The sequence below is a fragment of the Dendrobates tinctorius genome, unplaced genomic scaffold (genome assembly GCF_039654945.1).
Source record: "Dendrobates tinctorius isolate UK_male_01 unplaced genomic scaffold, ASM3965494v1 ptg000145l, whole genome shotgun sequence".
Taxonomy (NCBI): Eukaryota; Metazoa; Chordata; class Amphibia; order Anura; family Dendrobatidae; genus Dendrobates; species Dendrobates tinctorius.
The window spans coordinates 10,585,973-10,606,151 of NW_027361812.1; the positions used below are offsets into that span (position 1 = coordinate 10,585,973).

Here is a 20,179-nt window from a genome sequence, read left to right on the forward strand (position 1 = left end):
GAGCGTGAGTGCTATACATAGGAGAGGAAAGGAGTGAGGGGCCAATATGGATGGAGTGTGGAGAATTAATGCCAGGGCAGTGGATGTGTGTGAATGCAGCGGCCAGGATATAAATTACACAAATGCATATGGTATATATTTGTTGTACTCCAAATGTACAGGGATTAGATGTATATAAATGTCTTACCTGTCTCCTGCCTTGTCTAACTGCCATGTTATAACTGCCAGTACTTTGATACATGTACTTAGATTACATATGCATAAATGCCACCCCTGCATAAATGCTCCCCCTAGCTATGTCCGAATATATAGGAGATTAAGGCTAAGTTTTGTTTTTTTTTTTGGCTCTCTCTTCTCGTTAATCAATCACACTAAATTGAGACACCAGGACCCAATAAAATGTTGTAGTCAAATAAACACATGTCCAGCACTACATGGATCATAAAGCACTTTGAAAAGTTTCTTGACCTCACAACATAAGGGGACAAGCAGAGTAAGTTGAAAAAAACTATATACCAGATATAAGTTTGCAGAGTTGAAAACACATAGATAGCATTCAGGATTAACTGCTTGCTGACATTGATTGGAGACACAGGAGTGGATTCAGAGCAGAGATTGGAAAAGCTGGTTACCAGATATAAGTTGCAGAGTTGAAAACACATAGATAGCATTCAGGATTAACTGCTTGCTGACATTGAATATACAGCTTGAGCCTTACACACAACCTCCCTATATACAGGATGAGCCCTCACACAGCCTCTCTATATACAGGATGAGCCCCCACATAGCCTCTCTATATACAGCTTGAGCCTTACACACAGCCTCCCTATATACAGGATGAGCCCCCACATAGCCTCTCTGTATACAGCTTGAGCCTTACACACATCCTCCTATATAAAGCATGAGCCTTACACACAGCCTCCTATATACAGGATGCGCCCCCACACAGCCACCTATATACAGCATGAGCCTTACACACAGCCTCCTATATACAGGATGAGCCCTCACACAGCCTCCTATATACATGATGAGCCCTCACACAGCCTCTCTATATACAGGATGAGCCCTCACACAGCCTCCTATATACAAGATATGCCCTCACACAGCCTCCTATATACAGGATATGCCCTCACACAGCCTCTCTATATACAGGATGAGCCCTCACACAGCCTCTCTATATACAGGATGAGCCCTCACACAGCCTCTCTATATACAGGATGAGCCCTCACACAGCCTCTCTATATAGAGGATGAGCCCTCACACAGCCTCCTATATACAGGATGAGATCTCACACAGCCTCTCTATATACAGGATGAGCCCTCACACAGCCTCCTATATACAGGATGAGCCCTCACACAGCCTCCTATATACAGCATGAGCCTTACACACAGCCTCTCTGTATACAGGATGAGCCCTCACACAACCTCTTATATACATACAAACATCCCATACACGAAAGAAAGAAAGAAAGAAAGAAACAAACAAACAAACATACTCGCCTCACTCCCATTTCCTGCCGCTCTACTCCTGTCTCCTGTACACTGAGTCTTGCAAGCAGTGCGATGAACTGACAGCATCACATATGCTGTCTCACGCTGATTGGTGGGAGAAGGATCTGGCGCCCCCTCCTCCACCATTGTTTCGGTCTGCGGGAACAGCCAGAGGGCCAGATGTGGCCAGCTCTGGATTAGAGCATTAAATGCTGGTCAAGGATTTGTAATATGAAGTCACTTAGGGGTTGTCTCATCCTTATATTTGGTAAAAATGATCTACAGGTGCATCTCACTAAATTAGAATATCATGAAAAAGTTAATTTATTTCAGTTCTTCAATACATAAAGTGAAACTCATATATTATACAGAGTGATCTATTTCACGTGTTTATTTCTGTTAATGTTGATGATTATGGCTTACATCCAATGAAAACCCAAAGGTCATTATCTCAGTAAATTAGAATACTTTATAACACCAGCTTTAAAAATTAATTTAAAATCCGAAATGTTGGCCTACTGAAATGTATGTTCAGTAAATGCACTCAATACTTGGTCGGGGGTCCATTTGCATCAATTACTGCATCAATTCGCAGGGGGATCTCCATCTCACCACAGACTTTATCTTTACTTATCCATCAATAGGTAATGGCACTTGCACTTTGATTATACTGTATATTTGAGGGGTAGGATCAGGCTAATTTTGCTACAGGCATTATATTGGTGTGGGTTTCAGCACATTGCTTTTTATTTGTATGGGAAGATTATGTAATAGTATGCTTTGAGCACTCAGTAACTAATTGGTGCAAAGTGCATAAGGATAAATCTCCAAGAGATGTGAGCATAAATAGATAGATCATAGAAAAGCATGTAGCCTTTGGTGTAAAGGTTAAGTAGATCAGTAACAGCACATTACCTCAAGGAAGATGGCCGGAAAACCCTGACGCACGTTTCGCGTTTGGCTTTTTGGAGGGGCACATAAATTTTATGATCTATCTATTTATGCTCGTATCTCTTGGATATTTATCCTTATGCACTTTGCACCGAATAGCATTTCATGAATGGGTTCACTTTTTATATATATTCACTAGCTGAAGAGCCCGGCGTTGCCTGGGCATAGTAACCAACTGTGGTTAGTTATAACAAATTATAATGATTATATTGCACATGAAAACCATGCATCTAATCCTATCCTGTGTGATACTGACTGCTGAGCCGTGTATCTAATACTATTCTGTGTGATACTGTCTGCTGAGCCGTGTATCTAATACTATTCTGTGTGATACTGTGTGCTGAGCTGCATATCTAATCCTATCCTGTGTGATACTGTCTGCTGAGCCGTGTATCTATTCCTATCCTGTGTGATACTGCCTGCTGAGCCATATGTCTAATCCTTTCCTGTGTGATACTGACTGCTGAGCCGTGTATCTAATTCTATTCTGTGTGATACTGTGTGCTGAGCCGTGTATCTAATACTATTCTGTGTGATACTGTCTGCTGAGCCGTGTATCTAATACTATTCTGTGTGATACTGTGTGCTGAGCTGCATATCTAATCCTATCCTGTGTGATACTGTCTGCTGAGCCGTGTATCTATTCCTATCCTGTGTGATACTGCCTGCTGAGCCATATGTCTAATCCTTTCCTGTGTGATACTGACTGCTGAGCCGTGTATCTAATTCTATTCTGTGTGATACTGTGTGCTGAGCCGTGTATCTAATACTATTCTGTGTGATACTGTCTGCTGAGCCGTGTATCTAATACTATTCTGTGTGATACTGTGTGCTGAGCTGCATATCTAATCCTATCCTGTGTGATACTGTCTGCTGAGCCGTGTATCTATTCCTATCCTGTGTGATACTGCCTGCTGAGCCATATGTCTAATCCTTTCCTGTGTGATACTGACTGCTGAGCCGTGTATCTAATTCTATTCTGTGTGATACTGTGTGCTGAGCTGCGTATCTAATCCTATCCTGTGTGATACTGTCTGCTGAGCCGTGTATCTATTCCTATCCTGTGTGATGCTGACTGCTGAGCTGTGCATCTAATCCTATCCTGTGTGATACTGTCTGCTGAGCCATGTATCTAATACTATTCTGTGTGATACTGTGTGCTGAGCTGTGCATCTAATCCTATCCTGTGTGATACTGACTGCTGAGCCGTGTATCTAATACTATTCTGTGTGACACTGTGTGCTGAGCTGTGTATCTAATCCTATCCTGTGTGATACTGACTGCTGAGCCGTGTATCTATTCCTATCCTTTGTGATACTGTCTGCTGAGCTGTGTATCCAATCCTCTCCTGTGTGATACTGACTGCTGAGCTGCGTATCTAACTAATCCTATCCTGTGTGATACTGCCTGCTGAGCTATGTATCTAATCCTATCCTGTGTGATACTGGGCTCCCCCTGCAGTCTGTGTCAGAGGGTGGTCTGTGTTGGCACGGTAATAAATTGTGTTATTTCCAGCTTTACACAAGGATAACACCATAGAAATGATAAGAATAATAGGCCTCAGTTACCACAACTGTCTACAAAGAAAACGGTTGCTGATAGCAACCAATCACAGCTCATTTTTCATCTTTTAAACAGCTCTGGGACAGCGTGGTGAGTTTTGAGTGGCGACATTTGTGTTTCGACTTTTATGTAGCGAGATTGGTGTATGTGTGGTGAAATGTGTGCTGAGGGTGGTATATGTGTTGAAGCACGTGGTAGTATGTGGCGCATTTTGTGTGTGTGTTCATATCCCCGTGTGTGGTGAGTATCCCATGTCAGGGCCCCACCTTAGCAACTGTACGGTATATACTCTTTGGCGCCATCGCTCTCATTCTTTAAGTCCCCCTTGTTCACATCTGGCAGCTGTCAATTTGCCTCCAACACTTTTCCTTTCACTTTTTCCCCATTATGTAGAAAGGGGCAAAATTGTTTGGTGAATTGGAACACGTGAGGTTAAAATTTTGCCTCACAACATAGCCTATGACGCTCTCGGGGTCCAGACGTGTGACTGTGCCAAATTTTGTGGCTGTAGCTGCGACGGTGCGGATGCCAATCCCGGACATACATACATACACCCACATTGAGCATTATATATTGTTCTTTTTGCACATGGTTTTGTACTGGCACTTTGCTTCATTATATTTACAATATGGTTCTTTTTGTGGTCTATTATGACGTCTGTGGCGTCTAAAAATCACTAAAATTGACAAATCCCCGGGCCCGGATGGGATACACCCCCGAGTACTGCAGGAATTAAGCACAGTCATAGATAGACCATTATTTTTAATCTTTAAAGATTCCATAATAACAGGGTCTGTACCACAGGACTGGCGTATAGCAAATGTGGTGCCAATATTCAAAAAGGGGACAAAAACTGAACTTGGAAATTATAGGCCAGTAAGTTTAACCTCAACTGTGGGTAAAATCCTGGAGGGTTTTCTAAGAGATACTATACTGGAGTATCTGGAGAAGAATAACCTTATGACCCAATATCAACATGGGTTTACAAGGGACCGTTCCTGTCAGACTAATCTGATAAGCTTTTATGAAGGGGTAAGTTCCGGACTGGACCAAGGGAATGCAGTGGACGTGGTGTACATGGACTTTTCAAAAGCTTTTGATACGGTGCCACACAAAAGGTTGATACATAAAATGAGAACAATGGGGATAGGGGAAAATATGTGTAGGTGGGTTAAGAGCTGGCTCAGGGATAGGAAACAAAGGGTGGTTATTAATGGAGCACACTCGGACTGGGTCACGGTTAGCAGTGGGGTACCACAGGGGTCAGTTTTGAGCCCGCTTCTTTTTAACATATTTATTAATGACCTTGTAGGGGGCATAGAGAGTAGAATTTCAATATTTGCAGATGACACTAAACTCTGTAGGGTAATCAATATAGAGGAGGACAATTTTATATTACAGGAGGATTTATGTAAACTAGAAGCTTGGGCTGATAAATGGCAAATGAGCTTTAATGGGGATAAATGTAAGGTCATGCACTTGGGTAGAACGAACAAGATGTATAATTATGTGCTTAATTGTAAAACACTGGGCAAAACAGTCACTGAAAAAGACCTGGGTGTATGGGTGGACAACAAACTCACATTTAGTGGCCAGTGTCAGGCAGCTGCTGCAAAGGCAAATAAAATAATGGGATGCATTAAAAGAGGCATAGATGCTCATGAGGAGAACATAATTTTACCTCTATATAAGTCACTAGTGCGACCACACTTATAATACTGTGTACAGTTCTGGTCTCCGGTGTATAAGAAAAACATAGCTGAACTGGAGCGGGTACAGAGAAGAGCGACCAAGGTTATTAGGGAACTAGGGGGTCTGCAATACCAAGACAGGTTATTACACTTGGGGTTATTTAGTTTGGAGAATCGAAAGCTTAGGGGGTGATCTTATTACAATGTATAACTATATGCGGGGACAATACCAAGACCTTTCTAATGATCTTTTTACTCTTAGACCTGTGAAGGGGACAAGGGGGCATCCTCTACGTCTGGAGGAAAGAAGGTTTAAGCATACTCACAGACACGGATTCTTTACTGTAAGAGCAGTGAGACTATGGAACTCTCTGCCATATGATGTTGTAATGAGTGATTCCCTACTAAAATTTAAGAAGGGACTGGATGCCTTTCTTGAAAAGTATAATATTACAGGGTATATACACTAGTTTCCCTAATATTGCGTTGATCCAGGGAGCTAGTCTGATTGCCGTATGTGGAGTCGGGAAGGAATTTTTTTCCCCAATGTGAAGCTTACTGTTTGCCACATGGGTTTTTTTTGCCTTCCTCTGGATCAACATGTTAGGGCAAGTTAGGATAGGATATGGGTTGAACTAGATGGACTTAAAGTCTCCCTTCAACCTTAATAACTATGTTACTATGTAATCTGGGCATGTGATAGGAGGTATTTATTAGCCCCTTTATATATAGCCCTTCATCTATCTTATATTTCATATTTATTTATCCATTCACGCACTTTATGGGATGCTTGCTACATAGGCGACTTCATATTGTCGTCTAGCTATGCATATTACCGCTAAGGGACGACTTTGTTTTTGTAATAGTGTCCACACTTTTTAATGTGTATAATTCTCTCTTTTGAATAATCTTTTAAAACGATTCTAATAAAAATTGACAATTTTAGATATAGCTTCTTTTTGTTTCTTTTGATGATTTGGTAATTGAAGCTGTCTCCTAGGCATTTATTTTGTTTGGAGTTTATGGTTCAATTAGGTAGCAGTGTATATTCTGCTTCCTCTGGTTTCTAATCAATACGGCGTGGCATGGAGGCGATCAGCCTGTGTCACTGCTGAGGTGTTATGGAAGCCCAGGTTGCTTTGATAGCAGCCTTCAGCTCGTCTGCATTGTTGGGTCTGGTGTCTCTCATCTTCCGTGTAGTATGAGATTCAATGGCTAGCACACGATAGGTACGGGGGTATGGTGCTAGTGAAGGAGGCTCATGAGTCCCACATAAATGTCTATTAGAATCACTGCACACATACACTTAAGGAGTATTTGCTTATTAGTGAAATTTATTGAAAACAAGTGCTCTTATAGTGATTGCGACAGAATGACGTTTCGGTCATTCAAAACCTCGATCACATAAGTCGCTAAAAAAAAAAACGGAGATATATACAATCAGGTGTTGTTGTTACATATATTACATATTTACATTATATTTACAACATAATATATATGTCCAGTATATCCATCTGACATCTGGTGATGCTCATAGGAGGAATGCCAAGACTATGGTAAATGTGAAAGTATTAACATATAAGTACTGAGAGAGAGATCGGAGGGCACAGATATAATTGCATCATTATACAAAGTCAATAGACATGTGTGGAAAAAATATTGAAGCATAAAATAAGAGGACATGCATACCCTTGAACAATGTAGTGGTTCATGAAGGATGTGGTCCTTATGATCAAAATAGGGACAGCGAGTATGCCTGGATAGAGGGATTTGTATGTTTAAATTAGAATGAATGGTTACTTATAATGCCTGGTGATAAAAATTTTTTGCTAAATATAAGTGACTAATAGCATGGTTGTATTTAAAACCCTGTGGTGTCATAGAACCGTCTAGAGAAATCTAGTATCATCCCCATTGGTGAAAATGGTATAGTGATAAGGTTATAAATATTTACCCGTAGTAGTTCTGAACTAAGGGCTGTCCTGAATTAGGTAATGGTCACTTATGTCTTTAGGTTAGCCAGGGTCAGAGCGGTCGCTCTGTGTGGCTGTGGAGGTAAGTTGCTTACTCGCTGTCCCTATTTTGATCATAAGGACCACATCCTTCATGAACCACTACATTGTTCAAGGGTATGCATGTCCTCTTATTTTATGCTTCAATATTTTTTCCACACATGTCTATTGACTTTGTATAATGATGCAATTATCTGTGCCCTCCGATCTCTCTCTCAGTACTTATATGTTAATTAGAGTTGAGCGATACCGTCCGATACTTCAAAGTATCGGATCGGAATGGATCGGCCGATCTTAAAAAAAAGTATCGGTATCGCCGATTCCGATACCGGAAGTCCCATTCAAGTCTATGGGACTTCCGGTATCGGAATAAGAAAAACCCTGTTTTTGCCTTGTACAGCCTCTCTGGGGTCTGTACGGGCCTTTCGGGGGGCTGTGCCGGCCTGCCAGGGGGTCTGTGCCGGCCTGCCGGGGGGCTGTGCCGGCCTGCCGGTGGTCTGTGCAGGCTCCGGTGGGCTGTGCCGGCCTGCCGGTGGTCTGTGCCGGCCTGCCGGTGGTCTGTGCAGGCTCCGGGGGGCTGTGCCGGCCTGCCGGGGGGCTGTGCCGGCCTGCCGGGGGGCTGTGCAGGCTCCGGGGGGCTGTGCAGGCATCGTCCGATGGGACTACAAGTCCCATCGGGCGATGCCTGCTACCATGACAGTGATTGACACATTAGCCAATGATAGGACTGTAGTAGTCCCATCATCCGGCTAATGTGTTGAATGTAAAAAAAAAATAAAAAATTACATGCTACATACATGCTACATACATACAACATGCATACTACATGTAACATGCATACTACATATATACTACATGCAACATGCATACTACATACATGCTACATTCATACTACATACATGCTACATTCATACTACATATATACTACATGCAACATACATACTACAGTGGGGCAAAAAAGTATTTAGTCAGTCAGCAATAGTGCAAATTCCACCACTTAAAAAGATGAGAGGCGTCTGTAATTTACATCATAGGTAGACCTCAACTATGGGAGACAAACTGAAAAAAAAAAAATCCAGAAAATCACATTGTCTGTTTTTTTTTCATTTTATTTGCATATTATGGTGGAAAATAAGTATTTGGTCAGAAACAAGCAATCAAGATTTCTGGCTCTCACAGACCTGTAACTTCTTCTTTAAGAGTCTCCTCTTTCCTCCACTCATTACCTGTAGTAATGGCACCTGTTTAAACTTGTTATCAGTATAAAAAGACACCTGTGCACACCCTCAAACAGTCTGACTCCAAACTCCACTATGGTGAAGACCAAAGAGCTGTCAAAGGACACCAGAAACAAAATTGTAGCCCTGCACCAGGCTGGGAAGACTGAATCTGCAATAGCCAACCAGCTTGGAGTGAAGAAATCAACTGTGGGAGCAATAATTAGAAAATGGAAGACATACAAGACCACTGATAATCTCCCTCGATCTGGTGCTCCACGCAAAATCCCACCCCGTGGGGTCAGAATGATTACAAGAACGGTGAGCAAAAATCCCAGAACCACGCGGGGGGACCTAGTGAATGAACTGCAGAGAGCTGGGACCAATGTAACAAGGCCTACCATAAGTAACACACTACGCCACCATGGACTCAGATCCTGCAGTGCCAGACGTGTCCCACTGCTTAAGCCTGTACATGTCCGGGCCCGTCTGAAGTTTGCTAGAGAGCATTTGGATGATCCAGAGGAGTTTTGGGAGAATGTCCTATGGTCTGATGAAACCAAACTGGAACTGTTTGGTAGAAACACAACTTGTCGTGTTTGGAGGAAAAAGAATACTGAGTTGCATCCATCAAACACCATACCTACTGTAAAGCATGGTGGTGGAAACATCATGCTTTGGGGCTGTTTCTCTGCAAAGGGGCCAGGACGACTGATCCGGGTACATGAAAGAATGAATGGGGCCATGTATCGTGAGATTTTGAGTGCAAACCTCCTTCCATCAGCAAGGGCATTGAAGATGAAACGTGGCTGGGTCTTTCAACATGACAATGATCCAAAGCACACCGCCAGGGCAACGAAGAAGTGGCTTCGTAAGAAGCATTTCAAGGTCCTGGAGTGGCCTAGCCAGTCTCCAGATCTCAACCCTATAGAAAACCTTTGGAGGGAGTTGAAAGTCCGTGTTGCCAAGCGAAAAGCCAAAAACATCACTGCTCTAGAGGAGATCTGCATGGAGGAATGGGCCAACATACCAGCAACAGTGTGTGGCAACCTTGTGAAGACTTACAGAAGACGTTTGACCTCTGTCATTGCCAACAAAGGATATATCACAAAGTATTGAGATGAAATTTTGTTTCTGACCAAATACTTATTTTCCACCATAATATGCAAATAAAATGAAAAAAAAAAACAGACAATGTGATGTTCTGGATTTTTTTTTCTCAGTTTGTCTCCCATAGTTGAGGTCTACATATGATGTAAATTACAGACGCCTCTCATCTTTTTAAGTGGTGGAACTTGCACTATTGCTGACTGACTAAATACTTTTTTGCCCCACTGTACATATATACTACATGCATGCAACATGCATACTACATATATACTACATGTAACATACATACTACATATATACTACATGCATACTACATACATGCTACATACTACATGCATGCAACATGCATACTACATATATACATGTAACATACATACTACATATATACTACATGCATACTACATACATGCTACATACTACATGCATGCTACATACATACTACATGCATGCTACATACAATACATTCATACAATACATACATAGACATACAGTACATATAACATAGAGTAACATACTTACCAATACTTGTCACATTGTTCCCCGAAGCCATTGTCTTTTACGGAATAAATATTAACATAACAAACCACAAAAATACTCACCCATGATCCGAAGCAGTCCACGAGTGTGTCCCACGACGATCTTGGGTAGAGAACTGCAGCATCAGCTGATGCTGCCGTTCTCTACGGGCTGCAGGAATCCAATGACGGAAGGTAGGTATCCTTCCGCACTGTATTCCTCCGCCACTTAAAAAAAAAAGTCCCTAGTCTCACTTTATGCCATTGCTGTGTGGGAATTTCCCACGCAGCAATGGCATAAAGTGAGACTAGGGACTTTTTTTTTTAAGTGGCGGAGGAATACAGTGCGGAAGGATACCTACCTTCCGTCATAGGATTCCTGCAGCCCGTAGAGAACGGCAGCATCAGCTGATGCTGCAGTTCTCTACCCAAGATCGTCGTGGGACACACTCGTGGACTGCTTCGGATCATGGGTGAGTATTTTTGTGGTTTGTTATGTTAATATTTATTCCGTAAAAGACAATGGCTTCGGGGAACAATGTGACAAGTATTGGTAAGTATGTTACTCTATGTTATATGTACTGTATGTCTATGTATGTATTGTATGTAGCATGCATGTAGTATGTATGTAGTATATATGTGGTATGTATGTAGCATGTAGTATGTATGTAGCATGCATGTAGTATGTATGTAGTATATATGTGGTATGTATGTAGCATGTAGTATGTATGTAGTATGTATGTAGCATGCATGTAGTATGTATGTAGTATGTATGTAGTATGTATGTAGCATGCAGTATGTATGTAGCATGCATGTAGTATATATGTAGTATGTATGTAGCATGTAGTATGTATGTAGCATGCATGTAGTATGTAGTATATATGTAGTATGTATGCAGCATGCAGTATGTATGTAGCATGCATGTAGTATATATGTAGTATGTATGTAGCATGCATGTAGTATGTATGTAGTATGTATGTGGTATGTATGTAGCATGTAGTATGTATGTAGCATGCATGTAGTATATATGTGTTATGTATGTAGCATGCATGTAGTATGTATGTAGCATGCATGTAGTATGTATGTAGTATGTATGTGGTATGTATGTAGCATGTAGCATGCATGTAGTATGTATGTAGTATATATGTGGTATGTATGTAGCATGTAGTATGCATGTAGTATGCATGTTGTATATATGTGGTATGTATGTAGCATGTAGTATGTATGTAGCATGCATGTAGTATGTATGTAGTATGTATGTGGTATGTATGTAGCATGTAGCATGCATGTAGTATGTATGTAGTATATATGTGGTATGTATGTAGCATGTAGTATGTATGTAGCATGCATGTAGTATATATGTAGTATGTATGTAGCATGTAGTATGTATGTAGCATGCATGTAGTATGTATGTAGTATGTATGTAGTATATATATATATATATATTTTTTTTAACATTTAACACATTAGCCGGATGATGGGACTACTACTGTCCCATCATTGGCTAATGTGTCAATCACTGTCATGGTAGCAGGCATCGCCAGATGGGACTTGTAGTCCCATCGGACGATGCTTGCACAGACCCCCGGACATCAGCACAGCCCCCGGCAGGCCGGTACAGACCCCCACAGGGTGCACAGACCACCGGCAGGCCGGCACAGCCCCCCGGCAGGCCGGTACAGACCCCGGGCAGTCCACACAGCCCCCCCGGCAGGCCGGCACAGCCCCCCGGCAGGCCGGCAGAGACCCCTGGAAGGCCCGAAATGACGGCGCATCATGATGACGTCATTTCGGCTGTCAATCAACTTTCAACTTCCGATTCCGATGCCGACTTCCGATATTGAAAAAATATCGGAAGTCGGTATCGGAATTCCGATACAGCAAGTATCGGCCGATACCCGATACTTGCGGTATCGGAATGCTCAACACTACTGTTAATACTTTCACATTTACCATAGTCTTGGCATTCCTCCTATGAGCATCACCAGATGTCAGACATGGATATACTGGACATATATATTATGTTGTAAATATAATGTAAATATGTAATATATGTAACAACAACACCTGATTGTATATATCTCCGTTTTTTTTCAGCGACTTATGTGATCAAGGTCTTGAATGACCGAAACGTCATTCTGTCGCAATCACTATAAGAGCACTTGTTTTCAATAAATTTCACTAATAAGCAAATACTCCTTAAGTGTATGTGTGCAGTGATTCTAATAGTCATCTTCCTCTTGACAATACTCCATAGATTCTCTATGGGGTTAAGGTCAGGCGAGTTTGCTGGCCAATCAAGCACAGTGATACTATTGTTTGTAAACTAGTTATTGGCACTTTTGGCAGTGTGGACAGGTGCCAAGTCCTGCTGGAGAATTAAATTTCCTTCTCCAAAAAGCTTGTCGGCAGAGAGAAACATAAAGTGCTCTAAAATTTCCTGGTAGACGGCTGCACTGACTTTGTTCTTGATAAAACACAGAGGACCTACACCAGGTGATGACATGGCTCCCCAAACCATCACTGATTGTGGAAACTTCACACTATACCTCCAGCAGCTTGGATTGTGGCCTCTCCACTCTTCCTCCAGACTCTGGGAAATTGAGTTCCAAATGAAATGCAAAATTTACTTTCATCTGAAAACAACACCTTTGGACCATTGAGCAACAGTCCAGTTCTTTTTCTCCTTGGCCCAGGTAAGACACTTCTGGCATTGTCTATTGGTCATGAGTGGCTTGACACAAGGAATATGTGACACTTGTAGCCCATGTTCTGGATACGTCTGTGTGTGGTGGCTCTTGAAGCAATGACTCCAGCAGCAGTCCATTCCTTCTGAATCTCCCCCAAATTTTTGAATTGCCTTTTCTTAATCCTTTCAAGGCTGCAGTTATCCCGGTTGCTTGTGCACCTTTTTCCACCACACTTTTTCCTTCCACTCAACTTTCCATTAATATGCTTGGATACAGCACTCTGTGTCAGCCAGCTTCTTTAGCAATGACCTTTGGTAGCTTACCCTCCTTGTGGAGTGTGTCAATGACTGCCTTCTGGACATCTGTCAAGTCAGCAGTCTTCCCCATGATTGTGGAGCCTACTGAAACAGACTAATGGACCTTTTTAAACACTTAGGAAGCCTTTGCAGGTGTTTTTTGTTAATTATTCTAATTTACTGAGATAATGACTTTAGGGTTTTCATTGGCTGTAAGCCATAATCATCAACATTAACAGAAATAAACACTTGAAATAGATCACTCTGTGTGTAATGACTCTATATAATATGAGTTTCACTTTTTGTATTGAAGAACTGAAATAAATGAACTTTTTGATGATATTCTAATTTAGTGAGAAGCATCTTTGTAATCTATTAAAAATCTCAGTTTTCAATAACAGGAATATTTTAATTCTATAGTTTACTGTACATTGCTAGGTTATCAGCCACCTCTACAGTCAATCAGCAATGGCATATCTCTTAGGCAGGGAGCGCAGTGCTTACAAGTTCTGTGGCCAGCATCAGAGCAGCGCTTTCAAGCTCTATAGCAAATTGATTGATCCAGTCAGCTTCCGTGACTGTGTTCCTCCAAAGCTACAGAAGCAAAGCTATTTCTCTTTGTAGCATTTGAGAGCACACAGTTCATACAAGCAGCGCAACCATGCCACTGGTCCAAATTGTCAATCATCAGGAGCGCACACCGCCCCTGGCAGGCTGGAAGCTGAAGAGCAGAGGAGTGATGCACTCCTGACGAAAGATCATGAAACAAATTCATAGACCGGCCAAGACTACCAGAGATTTCTAAATATCTCATGGAACAATGTCTCCTGCTTTGGACCTCCCTCTACTAAGGTTTTTGCACTCCATAGAGCATATGGATGGAGGTCACTTTCATTACATAACCCATTAAATTTACATATTTCTATTTTACAACCTGCTTTTCTTAAAAATAAATAATTATTGGTATTATATAATAATTTCTACAATTTTATGTTTTTGCAGAAAACATTCTGGGGATTGATCACCCCGCGCTCATGGTCATGTTCTTTGTAATTGGAGAGACCTGAGAAGTTGCTGGAAATGTGCAGAATATCTTTATCTCCAAACATCTGGATTGTGAAGACGACAGACTGTTCTAATAGCCTGTATTTCCTGATTTACGAACGTGCACTCAAATTTAACTGAGATCTAAAAGCCTGAATTGATGACTTTACACAGGATATTCCTCCTGTTTTACAGCTCCATAGAAAATGCATCATGGAAATAACCTTTCTGATGACCAATTGTTCTGAAAGCTGAGAAATATTCCGGATACTTCAGTAGTTGAGACATAGGTGGTACATACAGTACTCCATGGATGCATTCCAGGGAACGTATGATCAGAAAATGACAATGATTAAATCAGTTTTTATGTGGTTTAAATAAATTTTGTAACAAAGTTTTGTCTTTATTTTTTCAGTATTATGGTCACTGGACTGTCTTAGACTCTTCGGGCCGATGCATCACAGCTGCTTTTATGTAAGAATTCTTTAGTACATGGCTTTGAAAAGTAGTAAAATTTTGCCTCAACTCTAGGCTGTGTTAAAATTTTGCGATTTTTAGAATAGGCATTTTCGCCCATCTCTGGAGTGGGGACGTGGTGATGACTCTTGTCAAGTTAATGATGCACTGTGGCGTTCTTTACGATACAAATCTTACTCCAGCGAGGACGGAAATAAGATTTGTGCAAGAACAAGAATCATGTCACTTGTCTCATACTCCTGATTCACAACAAGTTATACACCTCTTAATGAATCAGGAACCTTGCACTCCACCCTGCCCCCTCATCAAGTTCGGCGCAAAGATATGGGCCATACTTCCTATTTTATACAGAAGACTATTAGCAGCCTCGTTATCATTGGCTGGATTATTAGACGCTTCAATACGAAAAATGAGTTCTGAGTCTGATAGTAATGTACACAATGATTTCCTGAACGAACAGAAGTAACAGTCTAGAATAGGTGACCACAGACCATTTCTCTGTTCTCATCCTTTTTGGCTGTTGTTTTGGTCACTTTTGCATTTTGTCTTGCGTCTCTCCTCTAGAGGTATTGTACAGTAGCATGAGGCAGTGTCTACAACACACAAAAGTTGCTCAGGTAGTGCAGCTCATCCAGGATGGCACATGAATGTGAGCTAGGGCAAGAATGGTAGCTGTGTCTGTTAGCACAGTGTCTAGAGCATGGAGCAGATACCAGGAGACAGGCCAGTACACCAGGAGAGGGCCGTAGGAGGGCAACAACTCAGCAGCAGGACCGCTCCTACTTTGTGCTAGGAAGAACAGGAGGAGCAGTGCCAGAGCCCTGCAAAATAATCTCCAGCAGGCCACTAACATCCATGTGTCTGCTCAAACTGTCAGAAACAGACCCAATGAGGGTAGTATGAGGGCCCGTCGTCCATAAGTGGGTGTTGAAATTACAGCCTAACACCATGCAGGGCGATTGGCATATGTCAGGGAACACCAAGATTGGCAGATTCGACATTGGCGCCCTGAGCTCTTCACAGATGAGAGCAGGATCACACTGAGCACATATGACAGAGTCTGGAGATGCTGTGGAGCACAATCTACTGCCTGCAACATCCTACAGCATGACTGGTTTGGCATTGGGCCAGTAATGGTATTGGGAGGCATTTCTTTGGAGGGACAAACAGCCCTCCATGTGCTAGCCAAAAGTACCCTGACTTCCATTAGGTACCAGGATGAGATTCTCCGATCCATTATGAGACCAAATGCAGGTGCACTGGGTCCCTGGGTTCCTTCTGATGCATGACATTACTAGGCTCTATGTGGCTGAAGTGTGTCAGTGGTTTCTACATGATGAAGGCATTGATGCTATGGACTGTCCTGCCCGTTCCCCATACCTAAATCCAATCAAGCTCATCTGGAACATTATGTCTCGTTCCATCCACCAATGCCTCTTTGCACCACAGACTGTCCAGGAGTTGACTAATGGTTTAGTCCAGGCCTGGGAGGAGATCCGAGCAGGAGAACATCGGCTTCCCCATCAGGAACATGCCTAAGCACTGTAGGGAGGTCATACAGGCATGTGGAGGCCACACACACTACTGACAATCATTTCCTTGTCTTGAAATATTTCCACTGAAGTTTGATCAGCCTGTAATTTGAATTTCCACTTTGAGAATCAGTCCAAATCCAGACCTCCATGGGATATTAGTTCTGCTTTACATTGATTATTTTTATGTTTTATTGTTCTTAAAGCATTCCACTATGTAATGAATAAAGATTAGCAACTGGGATATTTCATGCAGTGATATTTGTGATGTGATATTTTAGTGTTCCCTTTATTTTTTGAGCATTACACTTAGAATTGGAAGCCATCTTCTATCGGGCAGAGATGACATCACTGTGGAGTATGGCATGTTCTGAATTCTGTACTGTAACGGCAGGCCTACATTCCCAAGCCTAAAAATGGAGTTTGGATTTATTGCAATAATCTTTCTGGGAAAAAGATCAAATTCTGGTTATTTACTTGATGATAAATGCTTAAAAAACATAAAATAATCACAAATCTCTACAGCAAATACTCAGATGCAACCCTTGAGCCAATGCTGCCAAATGGGAGATGGAGAATAGAGCACGCACCCCCAATCCACCCAAAAACATCCCGCTAGGGTTCACGCACACAGCCATACTATACTACAGCCACATCTCGCTGTACCTTATCTTATTCACACAGCACCCAATAGTAAAAGATAGATTAACCCAGGGCCGGACTGGGACAAAAAAACAGCCCTTCCACACAAACCCCACCAGCCAACAAACTATAACACTCCTCACCCCGACCAGTGAATCTTGCTTTACTTTGTCGTGCCCCTCACTCTCCTAAAAGGAGATATTTGAAGAGCCACATGTGAATGCCACCACAGTGCGCATGATCGACCATAGCTGCATTTACATGGTGCACTACAGAGCTCTGATTTTCAGGATCATGGGGGTCCCAGAAGTCGGATCTCCAGCAATTGGAACGTTATCCCCTATCCAGAGGAGAGTTGATTACTTGGGATAATCCATTTGAACTGCTTTTCCAATATTTTATTTTTATTTGGCCAAAGTAATATTGAAAATACTAAACCAATATTGACAGGACAAAAGTGGTACTATGTAGTGTGGAACACCCCCTCAGGGCTGTGAGTTACTCGGTACCGGGTCAGTGTCTTAAAGGGATCTGTCATGGCCGCAGTGACCCGGTCCGTGGCCCTGAGTGTCCATGAAAAATAAGAATTGATGAGGAATAAAGTCTATGTTTAGATAAATTCGTGACGCCACCTGTGGTACTTGGCAATAAAGGTGTTAGCCGACGCTGCTTGTACAGACCGCTGGGGTGGTGATGCAGAAGGGTTGGTTCAGCTCTCCACAGGCAGAGCTTAACCCCAGGGCAGTGAAAGTGCAGGTTGGTGGATAACTGTAGTGCAGGGCTGCATGTGTGATCAATAACTGCAGACACAAGAGTTACTATTCCTTTTACTGAAGGCTTGAGGTGCAGACCGAAGCACTGGTACAGATGAAATGGAGATGCAGCAGCCTGAAAGCAGATCAGGGTCCCTTGAACCATGTGTTGTTGGAGGCCTCCTTTTGCACTAGTCTGAGGTCCCTACAGCTTGAAGCTATACTTGGTCCTCTGTTCTCTACAGTCCTTAGTACTTGCCCTTATGGCAGGCAGCTTGAGCCTCTTCCTCTGTGACAACTCCAGGCTCTTGTATGCTGCTGTGTCTCTGGGATTTTGGTGAGGCCATGAGGCCTGCAGTCTCCTGCTCTCCTGATTTGGCTACTGAGACTGTCGTTCCCAGGCAACCATGGACTCCGGTGTCCAGTATCCAGTGCACTGACCTGGGGTGAGCTTCTTTTACAGCTCCACTTCCCCAGGCTTTTCTTAGCTCTTTCTCCTTTCCTCTCTCTACTTTAGTCTTGGGAGCAGCTCCTTCATGCTTCCTGCTCCTTTTCACTCCCAGATTCAACTAACTCCTCCCCCAGCCCAGAACTTGCTGGAAGCTCCCCTAAAACAGTGATTCAGAGCTCCCCCTTTTCGTCTGGAGTAGGAAAAGTGTTGTGTGTAGTGGCTACCTGATCAGGGAACTCCTCTCTGCGTTTCCAGGCATGTCATCACCCCCCAGGAGGGAGGCAATGCCACAGCCACTGTGGCAACTAGACTCCTGGGGTGCCACAAGTGCATACAGGGCTGGCTCCAGGTCTTGGTGGGTGCTGGGTGAAAGAGTTTTAGTGGGCCCCTTTAACACATACAGTGGTTACAGAAAGTATTCAAACCCCTTTTAAATATTTCACTATTTTTTTCTTTCCAGCCATTTGGTAAATTCAAAAAAGTTCATTTTTTTCTCATTAATGTACACTCTGCACCTCATCTTGACTAAAAAAAACAGAAATGTAGAAATGTTTGCAAATTTATTAAAAAAGAAAAACCAAAATATCACATGGTCATAAGTATTCAGACCCTTTGCGCAGACACTCATATTTAAGTCACATGCTGTCCATTTCCTTTTGATCCTCCTTGAGATGGTTCTATTCCTTCAATGTAGTCCAGCTGTGTTTCATTAAACTGATAGGACTTGATTTGTAAAGACACACACGTCAGACCAAATGAGAATCATGAGGCCAAAGGAACTGGCCAAGGAGCTCAGACACAGAATTGTGGCAAGGCACAGATCTGCCCAAGGTTACAAAAGAATTTCTGCAGTACTCAGGGTTCCTCGGAGCACAGTGGCCTCCATAATCCTTAATTGGAAGAAGTTTGGGACCACCAGAAGTCTTCCAAGACCTGGTCGTCCAGCCAAACTGAGTAATCGTGGGAGAAGAGCCTTGGTGAGAGAGGTAAAGAAGAACCCCAAGATCACTGTGGCTGAGCTTCACAGATGCAGTAGGGAAATGAGAGAAAGTTCCACAAAGTCAACTATCACTGCAGCCCTCCACCAGTTGGGCCTTTATGGCAGAGTGGCCTGACGGAAGTTTCTCCTCAGTACCAGACATATGAAAGCCCGCATAGAGTTTGATAAAAAATACATGAAGGGCTCCCAGACTATGAGAAATAAAATTCTCTGGTCTGTTGAGACGAAGATAGAACTTTATGGTGATAATTCTAAGAGGTATATGTGGAGAAAGCCAGGCACTGCTCATCACCTGCCCAATACAATCCCAACAGTGAAACATGGTGTGAGGCTGGAGAGCTCCGGGAGTTGAACCCTCAGGACCGCGACCGTGAACCTCCCTCGGGCGAGCTGGCCAGGTGTACCTCCCTCTATACAGGGAGCATTAGGGGCAGACCCAGGGGAGACTATCGCCGCGGAAGCTGATACCTGGGAACAGCCGGAAGGAGACACAGGCAGGGAACGTACAGGCGAGCCGATGGGAGAAGCGATGACCAGAGGGGAGACTGCTGTAGCCGCGGGGACGGAGGTGGACGGCAAGGGAGGAGGCAGGAACAGGTTCTGGGAGAGATACTAGAACAGGCAGATGGAAGCAGGAACGGACTGGACCTGGAAGGGAACACAGGGAGGTCACAAGTAGGGAACTAGCGGAGGACCAGGAAAGGTACAAAGCGCAGAGACAGGAGGAACGCAGGAGAACGTGGACC

General features: G+C 42.9%; 1 protein-coding gene across 2 annotated transcripts in view; it reads left to right on the top strand.

Moving 5' to 3' along the window:
* The window catches only part of SOAT2 (sterol O-acyltransferase 2), a 140,457-nt gene extending 125,484 nt beyond the window's left edge, over window positions 1-14,973 (top strand). For both annotated transcript variants that reach the window (XM_073546172.1, XM_073546171.1), the window contains one exon: window positions 14,538-14,973. In XM_073546172.1, the coding sequence (XP_073402273.1) occupies window positions 14,538-14,602 (65 nt within the window). In that variant the 3' untranslated portion in view covers window positions 14,603-14,973. The remainder of the gene's footprint in view (window positions 1-14,537) is intronic.
* The last annotated feature ends 5,206 nt before the right edge of the window (window positions 14,974-20,179 follow it).